Below are 20,074 nucleotides of genomic sequence, written 5' to 3' on the forward strand. Positions count from 1 at the left end.
CGCCAAACTATTTTCTTAAAAGGAAAAAATAAGGGGTTTCTAAATTCAGTCCTGACTGAAACTTATTAAGACTTATTAAAATATTTAGTTTTATTATATATGGATGATTACAAACAAAATAATGTAGCGTGTCACGAATGTTGGGGTTTATGTTGATGCTTGTTTTCTGTGTGATTTTGGGGATGCTGGGAATTTTGTGAGTATCGTTTGGGGTCTAAGGAATTCTGTTTTTTTTTTTTTACCTGGAATTTAGAGAGAAAAGTTAGTTGTATTGCAGGCTTGTGTGGCGAGGCTGTGGCCAACAACAGCTATTGCTCATTAAACGGACGTTTGACCGTCAACCGGGTGTTTACCCGAACTAAAACGCTATAATCATGTCGGTGCATTTATATGATCATTAATGATTTTAAAAGTGAAATAAAATGAAAACTAAGTAAATAAATAAATTTAAAAAATACATATCTAATTTTGGCCCGCACATGAAAATTAAATAAGAAATGTAGCCCGCCAGACAAAACAGTTGCCCACCCCTGACTCAGTGGAAGGTCAGTGTGCGCTGCGGGGCTTCACGCATACATGCGTCGGGCGGCGTTAGGACCCAGTGCGCGTCTCCGAGGAAGAGGGCGTAGGCTCGGATGGCCGGCAGAGGAGGAAGGTGCCGCCTGTCAAGCAGTTCGCGCACAACGGCGAGGACCCGGCGGGCAGCTCGAGCAATGCTAGTCGGCTCCGTGGAGACAAAGTAAAGAGGAAACAATCCGGCCCGAGTATCGTCTTGATTCGGCGGAAAGCGCAACACAGCGACTATGTCGGTGCTAGCACTGCAAGAGTACGAATTCGAGAGGCAGTTCAATGAGGATGAAGCCATCCGATGGATGCAGGAGAACTGGTAAGACCTCTCCGGTGCAATGTGAAGAGCCCCTTTTCTAATCCTATCCCCTTTTGCGCTCCCGATCCAGCGCCATCTACACAAGCGGGACGTGAATCGGAGATTGTTGAGGCGCACATGCATCAGCCTCCGGTTCCATGATGTCCGTCGCCGGTTTAGAGCCTCACAAAATGAAAAAAAAAAATCCACGCAGGCCTTCATTTTCGATATTAGTGGCAGACCCCTCTTGCGCCACGCATCCCTCATGGCAGGATTTGCCCTTGATTTTCCCGTGATTTGTTTCCCGGGCATCAGCAACCGCGATACTTATTGTAAAGGTCATCCCGTCATCTCATGGCCTTTGGTTATTTCCCCTCTGGAAATGCCAAGTGCCGCCAAACGCCTGCATGTTGTTGGGTTGCCGCTCAATAATGTGGGAGCTACCTTTATACATTATAAAGAAATCAGTTGTCCCTTTGCAACGGCTTCGTTACGAAAAACAAACTACTGAACAGGCTCCACCAATAACTTGGAATTCATAAATGCAAACATTATCTAGGGAATTGTTTGCACAGGGTTGTGTCTGCAAGGCTTTGCCCAATCTCCAACATTAGTCCAGATTTCTAACTGTAGCTATTGAGGTTAAGTAAATATTGCCTGGAGGTTGTGGGCATTGATGCATTGAATGAACAAGTTGGTCCAGCTATTTTTTTTTTTTTTTGCAGAATTTCAGTAAAACGGTCCCTGTTATCTTGCTCTATGCTAGAAAGAGAAAAGTCTCTAAGCAAAACAAAATGAGTCATGCATAAAAGGTAGCCTAAGCTTCATTTAGCATTCAGGGGCAGAGGAAACAACAAAATGACACATCAGAGCTGCGCACAGTATGAAGTAATGTATCTTATGTCCTTTACCTGAAGGAAAGTCTGGTATTACTCTTTTTTTTTTAATAAAAAAATGATACTATACACACAGTTTTCACAAGATCACTAAAATGCTCACTAAGTGCTAAACATTCCTCTTCTGATTCACCGAAACCGTTAGAGAGAGACAGCATGAGAGCAATTTGTTGGAGCTGTCCATTCCCTGACACTAAGAACCGACCAATCACATGCATCTTATGATGTCTGCTGACAGAGTTTAAGCCAATCACATTACAGCTGATCTGTGCTGACTTCTCTTCCGCTTGTGTAGAGGAAGATGTTAGACTGGGCCAGTGCACATGGCTGATAAAGGCTACAACTATTTAGAAGGGGATGGCTGGGTTGTAAATTGCACAACACAGATTTTTCTACGACTTAAGTTAGACAGAGAATTGTAAAATAAAATGAAACAAACTGTTAAGTTTGTCCATTTAAAGCAGATTAAAAGAAGGATGTACAATAGCCATAATTGTTAGTTCTATTGAACAACTTTACTGTATGTACTGTTTACGTTATTTACTGCACAGTACACACACATACACACTTTTTTAAACCAATTGAAACTATGTTTGCTCTCTGTGTTCACAATCAGTCTGTCACAATTCCCATTATTTATAAAATCAAACTATATCAGTATATATATTTTTCAGCCCTTGCTACTGGCTAACATTACAGATAGGAAATATAGATATGTATTGAATTTGCTTTCAAGGCCCTGCTGACCTCATCTTTGCCCCTTTGTTGTGAATGAGATAAACAGGTTGTAGGTGGAAAGAAGTTTCAGTTGAAAATAGCTCGGCGTGGCTTTTGTCCCCTTGGGCTTCTGTGGCTCCCTATCATAGCTTCAGATATCCAGGGAAATTAACTGAACAAAATGACTCTTTGCTCATATAACTTCACATTTAATTAATTGTTTGACAGCTAAATTGTGGCGGATTGCCACAAACTATATCTTTTACCCTTTGTTAAGGACAGTTTACTACTACTTTGGCCGGAAGAAAACTGAGAAGTAGTATAAGTTGTGGCGAAATGTTTGCTAGAACACACTTTTGGTGTTTCTTCATATTGTTATCTAAATGCCAAATTCTATGCATTACAGTTCAGATCCCGAAAAGGAGAATAAATTCAATTCTCTCAAAACAACAGATTTAATCAAGGTGGCATCCTTTGCACTGTCACTTATTGTTATAATATGTGAGTCTCATATATCACACTTCACACCCTGAGACAGTGGTATACAGTAATTAATTTAATTTTACAGCAGGGTGGAGATTTTGCAAGGCCTTACGATTTGATATGATGAATGTGATACTTGGGTCACAATATCAAAATAAATTTTCTCCGAGCACACCGTGATATCACTGCACATTGCAATGCTTGATAAATTACAGTAGTATATGATAACGTTTTAGCATTGTATTATAGAAATGAAGTCATGTTCCCGGTTTTGTGTTGTTCAATCAATCCAATCTTCAAAGCTTTAGAGCACTGCTGGGATGTTTTTTTCTACCATGTCATTGTTTACAATTTTGTGTCACAATGTCGGGTTAGTTATTTAACAAGAAAACTGAATACAGAACTGTGGAACGACGACGACAAAATGTGCAACATTCTCAATAGAGCTGATAATATTACACATCCCTCGTGCAAAATATTCCAGATAGTCAACAAATGAAACTTGCAGTGGATGGATAGTTTGCTGTAGGATGGGATGATAAATCAAGCGAGGAAAGTATACACAGTATTAGACCAAAACACATAAAAAACTCACAATATAATGCAACAAAGAATGGAATTAAGGACAAGTGATAAACCAACTGCTACTTGTCTTCTGGGTATCACTATTGAATTAAATGTCATGATAGCTTTAAATCATATTACATGTGACCATGGTGCATTGCAACTTCCCTAATGGTTTTTGGCACCAGGACAATCAACCCATCCATCTATTGTTACCGCTTATCCTACTCAGGGTCGCGGCGGATGCTGGAGCCCATCCCATCTGCCATCGAGCGAGATGCACCCTGGACTGGTCTCCAGTCAATTGCCTTACATACAGACAGACAACCATTCACGCACTCATTTGCACATCTGGGCAATTTTCCCTATTTTCACCAAGACAGAATGATCTGGAAATTGGACCTACTGAGGTCCCTTTGACACTTGTCTTGACATTTAATCTTAAATCTGAAACGGTTTGGATGTTCTTGAGGGAAGACATAGTGTTATGGAATTTTGTCTGTACCTCAGCAAAATATTTTACTTAATATGTAGGTCAGCAAAGATTAGATTATATCTACATAATGTTTTATTTTGAAATACACCTTGAAGCAGCCAGTGGCATATGTGAGCCATCGAATCAAGGGTAATCTTTAAAAAAAAAAAAAAAAAAAGAAGAGGAGTTATATATCCTGTGTAGATCCGTGGTTAAAACATGTTGTCTGAAACTTAACTGTCACATATCTATGAACAGCATACTACACATGTCATTGTTTTGCGAGGATGAATGGAGACTAGTACTTACATATGATCTCTCCTTGAAACTAACAACAGACAGTTGAGCATTGTAAAGCAAGAACAATTGAGCAGCTAACTGAAAGAAGGCGTAGAAAAGGAATAAGGCGGCATGGAATGCTGCTTATCGACATCAGTATCACCCTCCTTTTCCTGTATAATGAACAATACAGAAGCATCTAATCTTTGCCGTTTTAAGTCCGGACTGCCGAAATGGAAGTATCTCGGACAGGAAACAATACGAATGCCAGTTAAACAAAGTATGAATAGGATATGAAAAAAAATGAACTCAAGAAATGCATGGTATCTTTCTAGAAAGATTCACATTTTCTGTCTCTAAAAATGACAGTGTAACATTTTGGTAAATTAATTATAGCAAGTAAAACAATATATTTGTGATATTATTGCAATTTTCAAACCTGCCATCCTCTATCCTACAACAAGCACTGCTGATGTTTTTGGACAAGTTTCAGGCCAAGCACACACCAAAACTATACAGGAGAACTGTGTGTTATGAAGGTGTGTTTCCCTGTATGGCTTGCATTGCTAATTTGGTTACAAAGTACTGATTCACCGCCAACATCCAATACTTCATCACAGTGGAGGCAGGCATTGACATGTTGAGCTGTGCGTAGCAGCTCTGATACCTCCAAGAACTATGTGGGTTAAAAGCGTCCGTCTCTCGCCATGCCATCCAGTATAGTTTGATAAGGGAACTAGACTACACAGCATCCTGCGTCTTCACACCAAAGGTCTTCCCTTTGATCCCCTGCAAAATTGAACATTCTCAGGTGAAATCTTGAGGGAGCAGAATAAGTAATAAAAGTCAAAAATAAAACCAGAAACATCTAGTAACCAGTTTTTCCATTCTGTCCCCAAATCCTTTGCTTGGTCCATTAAAGTATTTCCTAACTACATATCCTTTACAAAGACTTTTAGGGTCCCTGAGACAATGCCAGATGACATGAGTAAAAAGATTAGGGTTATATCTATATCTACGATGTTACTGTGAGAAAAGAACAAAAGTCCATGTCCCTCTGGCTGATATATGGCCCTCAACTGCAAGACAGAAGCAAGAAGTAAACACTGTCTCCAATATCTCAAAGGAGTGAAATGAGCTAAAATAGCTCTCTTGGCTTTTGAGTGTAATGAGGTGAAACATCTTTGGGCTTTTACAGTTTTTCAATTGCATTTCATGATTATAATCTGCACACTTTCTCTGTATATGGCAGCTCTTTCATTCAAGTTTTCTTATCCTATTTGATTTTCTATTCTTAATTATGGTGTAATTTACAGCCAATTATGGTGTAGTTTATGGCCATACCACCCTGAACACACCCGATCTTTTCTGATCTTTGAAGCCAAGCAGGGTTGGGCCAGGTTAGAGCTTGGATGGGAGACTTCCTAGGAATACCAGGGGCCATAAGCATTTAGGGGTGGCGTGGTGCAGGAGAGCAACCGTCTTTGGAACTGAACATTCCTGGTTCGATTCCTGGCTCCTCCTAGTGTGACTAGTGTTGTTGAGCAAGATACTGAACCCCTAATTGTTCCGCTGGTGGACGGCGGCAGCCTACTGCTCATAGTTCATCCATGATGGGTTAATTGCAGAGAACGATTAATAAAGGATAAATTATTATATTATTATTGTTTGTATGCATTTAAGATTTTTACATTAACTGGATTGATGTCCAATAAACAGTCACTCACTGAAGTGAAACTTATCAGTTACAATATAATGTTGTTATTGACTAGCATGTATTAATGACCAAAGTTGTTAAGATGCAATATTCTGTGAAATACAACATATACTAAATGTATCCCTAATGTATTACCAAGTAAAGTGTCTGTATTTCTAGCTTTTCCATGCAACCCCCCCAAAAAAAATAAAAAAGCGACTGATATTTCACATATCTAATATTTATACATGTGACGATATGAAAAAAACAAAACATGTCAGAATAATCTATTAATTTTACACCAGTTTATAATATAAAGGGATTTTCTAAGTGGCTTTACGTTTTGGTCTCTTCACCTTCTGATGTATTGTCTGTGTGATAGTACAATGGACAGATGCTTGTTAAGACTGCAATGTTGCACTCAATGTGAGCAGCATACGTACATCTCCAACAAGCTGACTCACTCTGTGCTACAACGTCATCATTTCTCATTACCATGCAAGTCCGCTTGACATCTATGTTTTCAGGTTTAAAAAAGCGCTCGAGGTAGACTGCATCTCCATGAGTCTGTATATTGTTTAGGACTGGCTCTGGAAGTTTTCCCTTTGGCTGATATCAAGGTCTGCACAACTGCATTGAGACTGAACTCTGTATGTTCAATCAGTTAATTTTTTCTCATTTAAAATAGGTTAATAGCTTTTCACATATTCATTGTATTTTAATTGTTAGTTGGTTTGTTAATATTTGTTCTGACTGCAGTGTTGAATTTTAAATCTGCATATTGATTTAGAAGCATGAGTGCAGTCTCTTGAAGGTCAGGATCCTATTAGACTTGATTAGCCAGGGCGATAAGTGTCTTCACCAACAACTCATGTTACATGCAAAGTCCACCAGCATTCCAGCCTTTTTTCTACAGCCCTTATGTTGATTAATTATACCTACCTTGACTATTACCACTGAGATTATTTTAGCCATGAATGAAAAATGTCGATCTGTTCATTACAGCAAATGTTGAGCTAATCGAAATCCAGATGTGGATAATCAAGCTGTAAAAGTCTGCTTTTGACAATTCTAACGATAGATTTTCTGCTAATTCTAAAGTGGAATTATACATTCTAGTTTAACTGAGTGCTCTGCTCTGAACTTTACTCTAATCTCTGCTCCTATTCTCCCTAAATACACACCATATACTTATATATTCATATTGTTTCCTTTGTGCTTTTAAATCCACTTAATTTTCTCACCTGCTGACATCATGCTGCTATTGTATGATATTACTAATTTTTTTTTGCACTGACTCCACAGAAACCTGTGTTGCTAATCTCCATTGAAATTACATATTTATACATTTCAGTTTTTATGGAATCTCATCCTTTCACCTAAATACCAGCAGATGTTATCTGCATGCACTTTATACCTTGTTTGTTTATTGTCAACTTTAGGGTTTAATGTGTACTTTATTATTATTTTGTTAATTTCATGTGACCATGGGACAGTGAGAAACGTCTCCTCAATTCCTGCGCACGTCTAGTACATGTGGAGAAATTGACAATAAAGCTGACTTTGAGATCAGTGATCCTTTGTCAGATGAATTTTATTGAATGCTCATGAAATCATCTAAATGCAGGAAAATATCTTTGTTATGACATATTTCTTTTCATATCTCTCAGCCAGCAATTTATGTGACGTTTCCTTTAATTACAACTGGATTCAAACCAATATATTTGACTGCATTCTGATAGACATTTACAATGCTAATTAAAGGGAAAAAAAACAAAACTCTCAAATTGTAAATATCCCTTCAATTGTCATTCAGCTAAATCCACAAATTCATGGTAGCTACTGCTGCTGCTAGAAATGATGTTGATCAGTCGTGACCGCAAGTACCTAGAGTTCACCCTAGGCTTGATGCTTGCCTAGGTTGCCCCCCTTTTCACAGCTGTGGAGGTCAGAGCTGGTGATGTGGGCTGGCTCTTGAGGAATTATGGTTTGCCTCAAGTGTAACTTCACTTTGGTTCACTTTTAGATCCAATCCGACGGGCAAGAACCCAGATACAGTCAAGGGAAAGGGCAGCTCATTTTACAATGCATGCAACTGAAGACAAATAGCTACATATTTTATCCCTACCAAAATAAAGACAGAATGAATCAGCCCATAGTTAAATACCTGTTCTTTTCCAGCAAATAAGATTTATTCAATACTTGTATGAAGCGACTGTATACTTGATAGTGTATTTCGACATTTAATGCATATCTTAGACGACTAACCTATCCACGTGAAATGTGACGGTTTTTCCCAATGTCACTTTCTCCATGAATATGGGGTATGCCTGAAATAGCTCTGCAAGTCCTTTTACAACACTCATTTAGTTTCCTTTATCTTTTCAGTACATCAACCTGTCTTAGTTTCATTGCTTTGTGTAATGCTTGTGAATCTATAGCATATCTTGGTATCTGGAATCAAAAGTACCATTGATCAGGGAGCTGCTGACTTACTAGCTGTCTTTGGCTTTGGAATTCCTAGTGCTCTCAATGTTTTACATCAGTGTATTTTAGCTTTTATTTCCACATTATTTTTGTTTTCAGAAAGAGTGAAGTTGTGACTTGAATGCTGATTTTACACTTGGTGCTCATGACCACCCGACCTCCGGTTCAGGCTGGTGTCTGTAAGAAGGAATCAGCATTTTGTTGGCTTACCTAGGCTCATTCATTACCTAATATTAACCTTACTGATGCATGCCTGAACCTTACCAGTCCCAGTTTGCATAACCTAACAAAGCCATGGAAATTTATAAATAGCTTCAAACGTCGATGATGTGTAAGCTGACCAAAAACTATGCAATACACAGGGTTCTTGACCTATCGCCTTATTATACATTTTAATAGGTCCAGCATAACACAAGTGGAATCTTGTCTGGTTTCTTACAAATGTTGATGCTTTGCCTGTTTTATGATAGCCTGGTAATATAATGTATGCAGTGATGTTTATGAAATCCTGGCATTGTCAACACAAGGAGTAAGAATTTGACTCGACTTGCAGTCTATATCACAGCCATTTAAATTTTGTAGCCCCAACTACAGTTACTTTTGTTTGGTGTCGTCAAGTTGAGGCTATGTCATCTGTGCAGCCAGTTTTGCTTTGAGTGAACACAGACCCAGGTATCTTGGACGGGGCGGAGGCTTTTGATAGGCATTGTATTTATTTAAAGAGGATAGTTCATTCATTCATCGGGGAATACAAAGATATTAAAAGCTGAAATACCCTTTTTGCATATCGTGTTTGTTGCGATGCTTTTCCATGCAATGAAAGCTTCCCTACAGTCCATTTGTCTTGCTGCTTAAAATAAACATGACTTCATATGTTCTTAAGCACTTAATAGGCTGAAATGATTACCACTTAACAGGAGTGCAATTCTCTGTCATCAATAGATGAATTGCAATCTTATGTGCCTATCAAATACAGAATATACAAAACGTTGTTTTTTTTTGGTCCTGGTCATTAATTTGTTTTCATCATGAATTTACAAGTGACTGCCAGGACCGTGTGTGTGTTATTAGCTGAATCATATTTTCATGCTTTCTAGAGTAGCGATTTCTCTGTTGCAGGCAGGTCTTATTTACTATTCTTTTTTGGCAGTATTTCTTTACTATATTTCCAACACATTGGCAAATTGCCTTGCTTCAAATGCAAACAACTGCAAAATATTCATGTTTTGCTGTAAACCAAAATACTATGATTGACTATACTCCCCTATATAATCAGATATTGTAGTTTTATTGCCAGTGCAAGATTGTAAACAAAAATAGTGGGAGTGAGACTGAAAACAGCTTACTTATAGGTGTGCAGACTCATCCTCAGACTGCAAACTCAGGATTACGTAATGGTTGAAATCTCCTAGACCAGCTAATACAGATCCAAGTGCCACAGCAGGTTATTCCGTAGCTTTATCCAACACACCCAGTGGGGGAGGGCAGGGACTAAGAGCTGTATATTTGGTACTGTACTAAATATAAAAGGATATAGTAAGTACTTGGGATTAAGCAGTCACCTCAATTGTGATTTAACATTCCAAAATGTAAAACTCATCCCTAGATGTTGTTTGCTTGTTAACAGGTCAGTTTTAAATCCACTTCTTAGTTTAGAATAGGGAAATGAATTTAGTGAAGCCCTCATGGCATCGTTATTTGGTTTCCCTCTCCCTGCTATGTGTATATTTGTTCCTACAGTTGAATATGTTAACTGGATTTACATGATAATTAATCGAAGTCAAAATTTTCTCTGACTTCACTGAATATGTGACGAAGATACAGATATTATGGCACCTCCAAGTCATGAATTTGTTTTACAGACACATTTCAAATTAATGTACCGGTATCCTAGAATTTTTAAAGCTGGTATTGGTGCTTTGTGGCATTTCACGGATATTTCAATTTTACTTTTTATTTTCCACCAAAATATAAAATTGTCCATCATGTGGCATGTAATTACCTTTTTCCTCATTTTAAACCGAGCATCTGGTTGCTATGGACTGTTCAGTGTTCAAATTAGACTTCCATTTTAGCTCAGTTTAACTCCCTAGAATTCATTTTGCATCAAAATGTAATTTTATAAGATCAATCTGTACATCACTCAACGCACACGGTGTATACACAGTTAAATCTGGGACATTGAAGTTTTGTAATAGCCACTGCTGTACACAGCTATTTGAAAGACACCTCATCTTGGGAAAAAAAATAGTTACCTTTGAAAGCTCACAGAAAGCATTAAATATCTGCTGTGTCTGTTAAGACTCCATGCTGATCCATCCAAAAGGATTCTGACACTGGGGTATTTTATTTGGGTTTGCTTGGCTCATCTCCATGATACAGCAGAGCTAAGCTTCTTTCCATACAGTAGCTTTCTAATTTCTGTCCAGATGTGCAAGTTAGGGCCATATTTGCTTGCTCTTTTCATGCATTTTTTTTTTTATTCATCAGCGGGTTCTCGGGATGATTTGAATTAAATGTTTGGTATAAATACAAAACAGGAATTGATTGAAAGTTAAAAGCTGGTTCTTCTAAATTAAGTGAATCCTGTTCATGAATTCTAAGATGCATGTGCAATTTATCTGTATAATAGGATAATACCATCAGTAGAAGCATTACACACTAATGATAAACATGATAAACATACTCTGAAGATTGGTAATTGGTTAGATTGGCTGTAATTTTAAATTCTCAAAAGTTTGCACATAAATCTTTCTTCTGCCTCTTTCTTTCTTCCTCTTCTTTCTTCTGTGCAAATGTTTGACGGTGACAAATATGTAAACATAAATATATCCTAGACATGACTTGCACACATACAAGTTCTCCAGTCAATTTGAATTCTTTGTAACAGAGCTGAAAGGCAAATCGAAAAATTTAGTGAGACTTTCACAAAGTCTCAAATACATTCTTGGCAATACAGACTGAGCCTGGCTTCTGCTGAAATGTTAAGGTCTTTGCAAGACACTTTTACTCTCTCACTCAGTTTTACTTTTGCTCATTACCCTAAGCTTGTTTGCAAAGAAGCAAGCAATTTTATCGCAGTAGCAATTTAGTGCAATACGTAATTAGAGGCTTGATTTATAACAATGGTATCAGCATCCAGTTTGTTACGCTTTCCTGACTGTCTCTCTTCACTGATATACATCCCTCTGTATTTTAGGAATGGCTGAAATACTAAAAAAAAAAAAAAAGATGAAAAAAAAAAAAACCCTAAACAAACAACCAAAAAAAAAAAAAAAAAAATCAATCATCATCAACCGAACAAATGGTGGGTGCCATTTTGTTTCAGGTACTTGTGTTGAACCGCAGTAGAGGATGTTGCAACTTGCTTATCGTCCTGATCGTTCTGCTGCAGATTACTCATAGGATTGTTTGAATTGAACCGTCGAATGATGGATGACTGTGAAATCAGCCAAATAGAATGACAAAATCTCCACATAAATGGGTCTTAGAAGAAGGCTGAGCGAACTTATAAATGTGCAGGGTTAGAGTGAGAGTGAATTTTGGGTGACAGTGTTGCATATATTTTTAGTCACAGTTTGGAATTCTCGGAAAGTGACTCACCCCAGCACCCTTTTCTAAGACCTTGCATGCCCTGTTAAGGCTGAAGGTGTTATTAGTTTTACTAAGTATACTATTTATTTTTCAGTATGTTCTTTATAATATAATGAAGTGGTTGCTATGCTGTTTGCTGTACTGCTACCTTTCATTGACCTTAGAGTTGCTTAATTTATTTGTGATATATGTCTATGTGTTCACTCTGATGAAGTAGTGATTTTTGTGTTTTGACAGAAATTCAGCGGCATATTATAAAAATGTGTCCTTGGCAAATTTTCTGCCTTTGGTCCAATTGGGCCAGGTACTTTTGTTTTGCTCTCACCATAATACAGTATGTTCTGTTGTAACTCCAGCAGCCCTGTTGCCATAATGAGCATCTCACAGAATTTCCTCTTGTGACTACAGACCATAAAGCCAATGCTCTGGAAGCGGGAATATACGATAAATTAAATTCAATCGTCAGAGATATACTTGAATTATGTCAGAAACATGCAAAAGATGCCATAAAACCACACATGCATACCCCCTTCCCACACACACACACACACACACAGAAAGCACAAAAAAGCATCCATCTGAAGTTTGAAGACACAAAAGTTCTTGCAGTTTGTTTCAGCTGTAAACATTTCTTACTCATCAACTGTAACAGTTAATACTGAATGCTCATTAAAATCTATTTACAGTGATATCCCACAGCCTTATAGTAGTACATTACGTGGGCTGCAGTGGAACAATAGCACTGTGACAAATTATTCCGCATTTAAGATGATGAGACTGATGGCAGACCTTTTAGTCTTGGATCAAAGTAGTCAAATATATAGACTGTACTCAAATACTGAGATTGAACTCATGAAACGTTACCCTTTTTACATGTATATAGACCACATCTTTGTGTTTTTTTTGTTCTTCTCTCCACTGTTGAGAAAACAGTGATGTCATTCTGCAGTCCCGACCCTGATGCTACGGTTTGAAAGCAGCTCCTTTTGACTTTGACTGGAGTGCTTTGTCCTACACGTAGTGGAGGTGGCCTAAATCATTTCGTGGGCTTTGCTGCTGGAAGAGAGTTGGCATCCTTCTACCACATAATGCCAACACACAATGAAGTCCTTTGTATAGAGACAAAGAACAACTGCATTTCTATTAGGTGTTTGATAGCTTCAGAAAGGTGCTGTTTTTCTCTTGAAATGTTGGACATGTTGACATTTCAATATATATGGTGCTGGTAATTAAAGACTTGCAGACCAGAAATGTCACAAACAAACTGAAATGCTTATATTTTGAGATAATATGTACATCCTTTGACAAGTAATTAAATAATACATAACAACAATTTTTAATTCAAGATATAAGGGGTACTCCAGCAATAATGAATTTGGAGTGTGACATGGGTACCAGTATTTATATATTAGATCTATTAGAACTGAATACACCTCTCACAGACAGTGATACATCTCCAAAGAGAGAAACTAAGTCCTGTTGCCACGATAAGATTTGACTATGATAGAACTAGTCCTGGATCACTTCGAGCAGAGCCGGCCATTTTACAGCTCTGCCCCGTTTTGCTTTTTTATCCGACCTGCCAAAGTATTTTCTATGAATATTTTAACAAGTATTCTCAATCAATCTTGAATTTAGAAACTCCTTATTTTTTCCTTTTTTTTAAATTTCGTAGGAATGATTACATGCAAAATAATGTTTGTAAATGTATATGATCATTAATGATTTCAAAGTTGAAATAAGATACCCCAAATTTAAAACTTTAAATTGCAATTTTAATTTTGTTCAATGTGCAGGATACCTAATTGGCCCGCGCATAAAAAATTAAGTAAGAAATAATTGCCCACCCCTGACTTAGAGCCTTCAAGAATGCAATTTTCAAATAGTCAATGTTATAATAGATATTTAACAGATGTTGTGGTCAAATATAACAAGTCTTAGAATGCTTTCAATTATATCTGTCTCCTGCAAATTTAGAAAAAACAGGCATATACAAATATTTTTTGTCAAGTGTAATACAATGTAGGGTTATTGTAAATATTTGGTATGAATAGAAGATAGTTTTCCTTTTTGCATTTATAAGCTGAAAGGTACTGACTGGAGTTGTTGTACCAAAGTAAACATGCTTTTGTTTTTGTTGCATTTGTTACTGCAAAACAGATGCTGATGGATGTTTTATATACAGAAACTATTGCGCTTCTACTTCAAGTTTTTCTTACAACATTTGATCAGTGTACCAAATATTCCAAACACTCAACAGCAGTTCTATCATGCAAAACTTATGTAACGTTCTCTATCCCTTATGAGAATGAAAGACTATAAAAACACAGCTGGTATGAAACTTATTGCCAGGGTAATTTCTATGAGTCCATTTTATGGCAGTGAGAATTTTTAGTTTCTAGAATTCCCCATTTTTGCCCTCTCTGCTGTGTTTAAATGTAATCTAAATTTGTTCAGTCATATTTAATCCTGAATAATGACTTTACAAGGCTATAGCGGCTCTAAATTTATTAGCTGTGTCTCCATCTCTGCTTACTGAGCAGCCCTACATTGAATGTTGTGTTTTACCATCATAAATTAAGTTTCCTTACTTTTGGCCAGTGTTGTCCTTAAAAACGACTCTTCTGTGAACAAAGTGTTTTGGACAAAGCAGCTTTGGAGTTAGGCTGCGTGCCAACGCCTTCTATTCGGCCAGTCTGTCAAGTCCGACCACCTGCATTTTATTTTTTGTGCTGAGCACTGGAAATGGCTTCGCCTCAGATCCAGTTTGGGCAGATAGTCACCGGTTTCATATGTAAAACTGTCCACAAAGAATGGTGACAGTTAGAACTGGAACCACTACACTGAATTTCAAGCGGAGCACTGATGGTGAACCCTATTCAACATTTTTTTTTTTTGTTTTGTAAACAGTACAGAAGGAGGGAAAAGTTATCTACTTTGTTTTCGTCCTTTTAAAACCTACAGTGTTGCGTACATCAAGCAAATAAAAAAATCATGAAGTACAAAAACTTCATGACTTTTTTTTTATTACCAAATCTTGATCCTTTCTTAAAATCAGTTGCAGGAAATCATTGTAGATCTGCAAAAGCTTCTTTGTTTTGATGCAAGTTACTGTATGAATAATCACTCAGTCAAAAACGCAGTTAACCCGATTCTTCGTCTCTTTTATGTTACAGGAAGAAGTCCTTTCTCTTTTCTGCACTATATGCTGCCTTCATCCTCGGGGGCCGCCATGTCATGAAACAAAGGGAGAAGTTTGAGTTGAGGAAACCACTTGTGCTTTGGTCCCTCACACTTGCAGTTTTCAGGTGACAAAAAGTTCATACTTTTCGACTCGTAGAGTGTACCCTTAAATGTTCAGCCCAAGTTCAGTGTCTGCATACATATATTGTTATTCTGCATATGAAATCATTTGACATTGGTTGCATGCACGGTACCTGAGTTGAAATAATACAGTTTGAACTATTTGCACTTGATATAATGTGAACATAATGTTGTCATTAAAACAAAGATGAATTACCAGATCCCAGATTCATCACACCACCACAAAACCACAGTTTTCATTCACTTTCACTGGCAACTTTCACAACACACCATGGTTAACTCTAAAAGCATCTTAATGTAGTCATAACTGCTCTGAAAATAGTTCAATTAAAGAACAAAAGAAGTACAAGATTGTGGACTTAAGGTATACCATATGACCCAGACAAGTTTAGGAGGGGAAACAACAGAAAATCAAAGTTCGTGATGAGCAATGGTTTAAGGGTCCAATGTCAGTAAGAGCTTAGTCAAACAAAAGCAACATTTTTTTTGAGGCCTAGGAACACAACGTTAGTTGGTTGTCCCTTGTCTTGTTGGGTCATCCCTTTGTTTTAGATTATCAATAATGCACAATTGTAGAGAGCAGAGTCCTTACTGCTTTTATACTCAGAATGTCATTGAAAGCATAGAAAAAACGTAGGATTTTTCATAGGGTTGTTTTGTTCATTAAGCTCCCCTGATTGGCATGCATTTCAACATACTGTCAGTCACGTACCGTGATCCTGTTGAACGATGCTGGCTGGCACTCCATCCCCATCTGATCTTTCACTCACATTCTGTCCATTGCAATACAATCCACTTAAGGCTTTCCCGTGCTGCTGGTTGATTGAAGCAGGTGGGTCTTCCGAGCTTTGGTAAACAATTGAATTCAACCTGTATATCTCCCATTGTTTTATTGGCTCTCTTGTCTTCCTCATTTATTTTAATGGCTTGTCAATCAGCATTTAGATGCACTACTGCCACCTATTGGATTGTAATGTATGGGGCTGAACAGAAATACTTGAAATTGAGTTTACTGACACGCTGCATACACTGATTTGTTACCTCTGCACTTGTTGGTTTATGATGCAGGTGCATAAACTAAACTACAAAGAAAAAACAAGTTAAAAATTCTTATATTTAAACAAAAGTTTGATTGGCTGATTTGGTTGTGTACGTGATCAAAAAGTTTCTGAAGTCCTGTTTTAATGCTTCTCTTAGTTAAAGGTTGATCATGTGCTGTCAGCAATATTAAAGTGGAAAATGACTCGCTTTTTAGTTTGTGTAGTGTTAAGTTAGACACCAATCACCTTATTACATGATACAGGTATCACTGTTGAACTAGATTGGTTTTAGTATACAACTGTATCTATTGATATGGTGCAAATATGGCTATGATTATACACATCTGTTTATATGGCATTCTTACAATGTGTCTTGTCCATATAGTATATTTGGTGCCATCCGAACTGGGAGTTACATGACGTACATCCTGATGACAAAAGGGCTTAAACAGTCAGTATGTGACCAGAGCTTTTACAATGGGCCTGTCAGCAAATTCTGGGCATATGCGTTTGTACTAAGTAAAGCACCGGAGCTGGGTAAGTAAAGACCTTTCCATATTATCAGAATAGATAAATCATATCATTATCAAGAAAAAAGTTGAAATAAAATGTAATTAATTAAACATTTCTCAATATTCCAGAGACTGTTTGATATTATCATATCTTGTGGTTAACATAAAAAAAGACCCAAGTGGAAATATATATTTAATTTTTTTTCACCCTGGGGACTCTTTGATAGACTTCATGTGCTTATTTTCCCTGTTTTTTTTTCCAAATTAAGTCTGACCCATCAAATGCACATGATAAAACAAACTAATAACATGAAGAACATGCAGAGAGTTAATCCTGAGCTGGTGATGAATTAGAGCAGATTAATCATTTAGTCAATGAACAGTTTGGTGCTCTGATTTATCTGAAAGTTTTCCATGACAACTGAAATGTATTTAATAAAGGAAATAATGAAAAAAAAACAACAAAAATTTTCCTGATCTTCTGGTAATCTTCACCGCATTTTGTCTCACTCACTCCCTATTTCCTCTTGTTTCTGCAGGGGACACTCTCTTCATTGTTCTGAGGAAACAGAAGTTAATCTTCCTCCACTGGTACCACCACATCACCGTGCTGCTCTACTCCTGGTACTCCTACAAAGATATGGTGGCTGGTGGCGGATGGTTCATGACCATGAACTATTTGGTCCATGCTGTCATGTACTCTTACTACGCCTTGCGAGCAGCTGGTTTCAAGCTGTCGCGCTATTTCGCCATGTTCATCACACTCACTCAGATCACCCAGATGTTGATGGGCTGCGTGGTCAACTACCTGGTGTATTCGTGGATGCAGCAGGGCCAGGAGTGTCCATCCCACATGCAGAACATTGTGTGGTCTTCCCTCATGTATCTCAGCTACTTTGTGCTTTTTGTCCAGTTCTTCTTCGAAGCCTACATTGGCAAGTCCAAAGCAGCAGCTGCAGCTGTTACCAAGAAGAGCGAATAAAACAAACAAACAAACAAACAAACAAAAAACAGATGCCATGTGTTCTGGGAAGAAGGGAGATGATAAATAAAAGGGAGCTGGGAATGGAAAGCGGGGACCAGTGAATTGAGAGAATCTGTGAAGGATGTTGGAGGGAAAAAAGGGTGATGGAAAAGTTTCACGTTGACAGGGAGGGCAGGGTGGGAGGGACAGGAATTTGACTGATGTTTGTGCTTGAGCATTACTACTAATGTGCAGATTTTAAATGTCCCAATGGAGGTGATGTCCTCATCAAGAGAAACCATGTGCCACCATGATCCGGAGCCATCACGAGTTTACCCACCATGGTCCTTTCTGAATTCACAATGAATAGTTTTTAAAATTGAATAGATAAAAACAAAAGGACAGAATCAGAAAAAAAATGAAAGCTGCAACGAGCAGAGGTTTACTTAATTTTTAAAAGATGAATAAATCAGTACATACAAAGATGGATGGGGTATGGTTAACTTGAGCCATCTGAGTATGTTTTTGTGTGTCTTTTGTCTGTGTTTGTTGTTTTGTTTTGACCTGTCAAAAAAAAAAGAATTCTCGAGACACCGGTGAGTGTGAAGCTACTGAGTGTTGGTGCTTGACGTGAAATGATGGGGTGAACGGCACTGTATCTTCTGTGTCTTACATTGCAAAATGTGATATTTTCTCAGGTCTTAGGTTAATTTTCTGAATACAATATGCATATCAAGACAGAGTAGACATGTTTAACATCAGCACCGATTTACAGTATGTCTGAAATTCATCTAGATTGACCACATAGTTGAAGAGGTATGAATGATAGTTGGAACATCAACTCAGATGATCATTGAAAACAGATGCTGGCAGTGTTCCGATTCACCACTTGTCATGACTTTGCTGAAATGGCCAACCACACTTAGAATATGAATTACCATCAATTTCTGGATGCTTTTCTGTGCTAAATGGTCCACATCGGTAAGAAAACCAGTCTGTTGGACACTGAAAATTAAAGGATCAAACATATTTATGTTTAGCTAAAGAAAAAAAAAATCAATTGAGCAAATTGTTAAAATCTGCTGTATTGACATAAAATAGTATGTATCCTTAATGGTGTCTGTTGTGCTATTGTGCATTTGCACTGTATTGATGTAAAAATGCTGAAAAACTTAACATGAACAATGAGTGCAAATATATGACATTCTGCCTGTGTTGCTTATTTACTTCTTTATTTATCCTATTGTTTCAGCTTCAACATATTTACATTTCACTTAAAACTTTTGAAACCACTTGTGAAAAGTTCAAGCTGCAGTATTTGGACAACCAACTGATATTGTTTCAGACCAACACAAAGAAATACTGAAGTGATCCAAGTAATCAGTTCAGCAGCCCCACAACTATCTTCCTTTATGCCGCCCCATTAATCTCTTAACAGATTTATGAATATATTGACTGTCTCAAAGTTAGTACATCTTGTTGCTTTTATTTTTTTCTCTTATTATGCTGAAGGAAAAAATATATCAAGGACAAACTCAAAATATAGACTTTTCACAGATCTAAAATAGGCAACTAGACGACTGTCAAGTGTTTAAAATTCGGGAAAAAAAGACATTTAATTTGCGTATAAGATAACTGGAGAGCCAGTGAAATGTTCTTAGGACCAAAGGGAAACAGTCAACAAGAACCACATATAAAGTGTTTATCATTATGTGGCCAGTCCTATTTGTGATTTCATATTTATCTACACTGTACACACACACACACACACACACACACACACACACACACACACACACACACACACACACACACACACACACACACACACACACACACATGTTCTTCAGTATTCTTTTTCACCATGACCTGCTTGTGAACCAAAGCTCATTAAGATTTTTTTAAACGTTGCATTTGACATTTTAGCCCCCAACATTATGCTTAGCAAATTACCATTGATTTAATTTTTCAAGTGAAGGACTGTACAAAATAATTTTGTAGTTTTGATGTGTTTCTGTATTTTCTGTATTTTAACATTATTAAATACAGGATTCATCAACAGGAATTCGCAGACAACCATTTAATGGCAGATTCATTTGTTTAAGATGGAAAAGCACAGGTGCTTCTTATTACATGAGTTAGTTTCAGCCATTTTGTAGTCGCAGAAAAAAATACAGA

The 20,074-nt window shown here is 37.4% G+C and overlaps 1 protein-coding gene and 1 pseudogene across 1 annotated transcript; both read left to right on the plus strand.

Moving 5' to 3' along the window:
* Positions 1-657: 657 nt before the first annotated feature.
* On the plus strand, positions 658-17,943 carry elovl6 (ELOVL fatty acid elongase 6). Its single transcript, XM_086158631.1, has 4 exons — positions 658-886; positions 15,233-15,364; positions 16,806-16,957; positions 17,472-17,943. Exons 1-4 carry the CDS (start codon positions 804-806, stop codon positions 17,912-17,914), a joined length of 810 nt encoding a protein of 269 aa, XP_086014757.1. The 5' UTR covers positions 658-803; the 3' UTR covers positions 17,915-17,943.
* On the plus strand, positions 5,610-5,728 carry LOC147227911 (5S ribosomal RNA; annotated as a pseudogene).
* Positions 17,944-20,074: the final 2,131 nt, after the last annotated feature.

Source organism: Fistularia commersonii, chromosome 13 (genome assembly GCF_037954325.1).
Source record: "Fistularia commersonii isolate RoL2024-O1a breed Wild chromosome 13, RoL_Fcom_v1.0, whole genome shotgun sequence".
NCBI classification, from domain to species: Eukaryota; Metazoa; Chordata; class Actinopteri; order Syngnathiformes; family Fistulariidae; genus Fistularia; species Fistularia commersonii.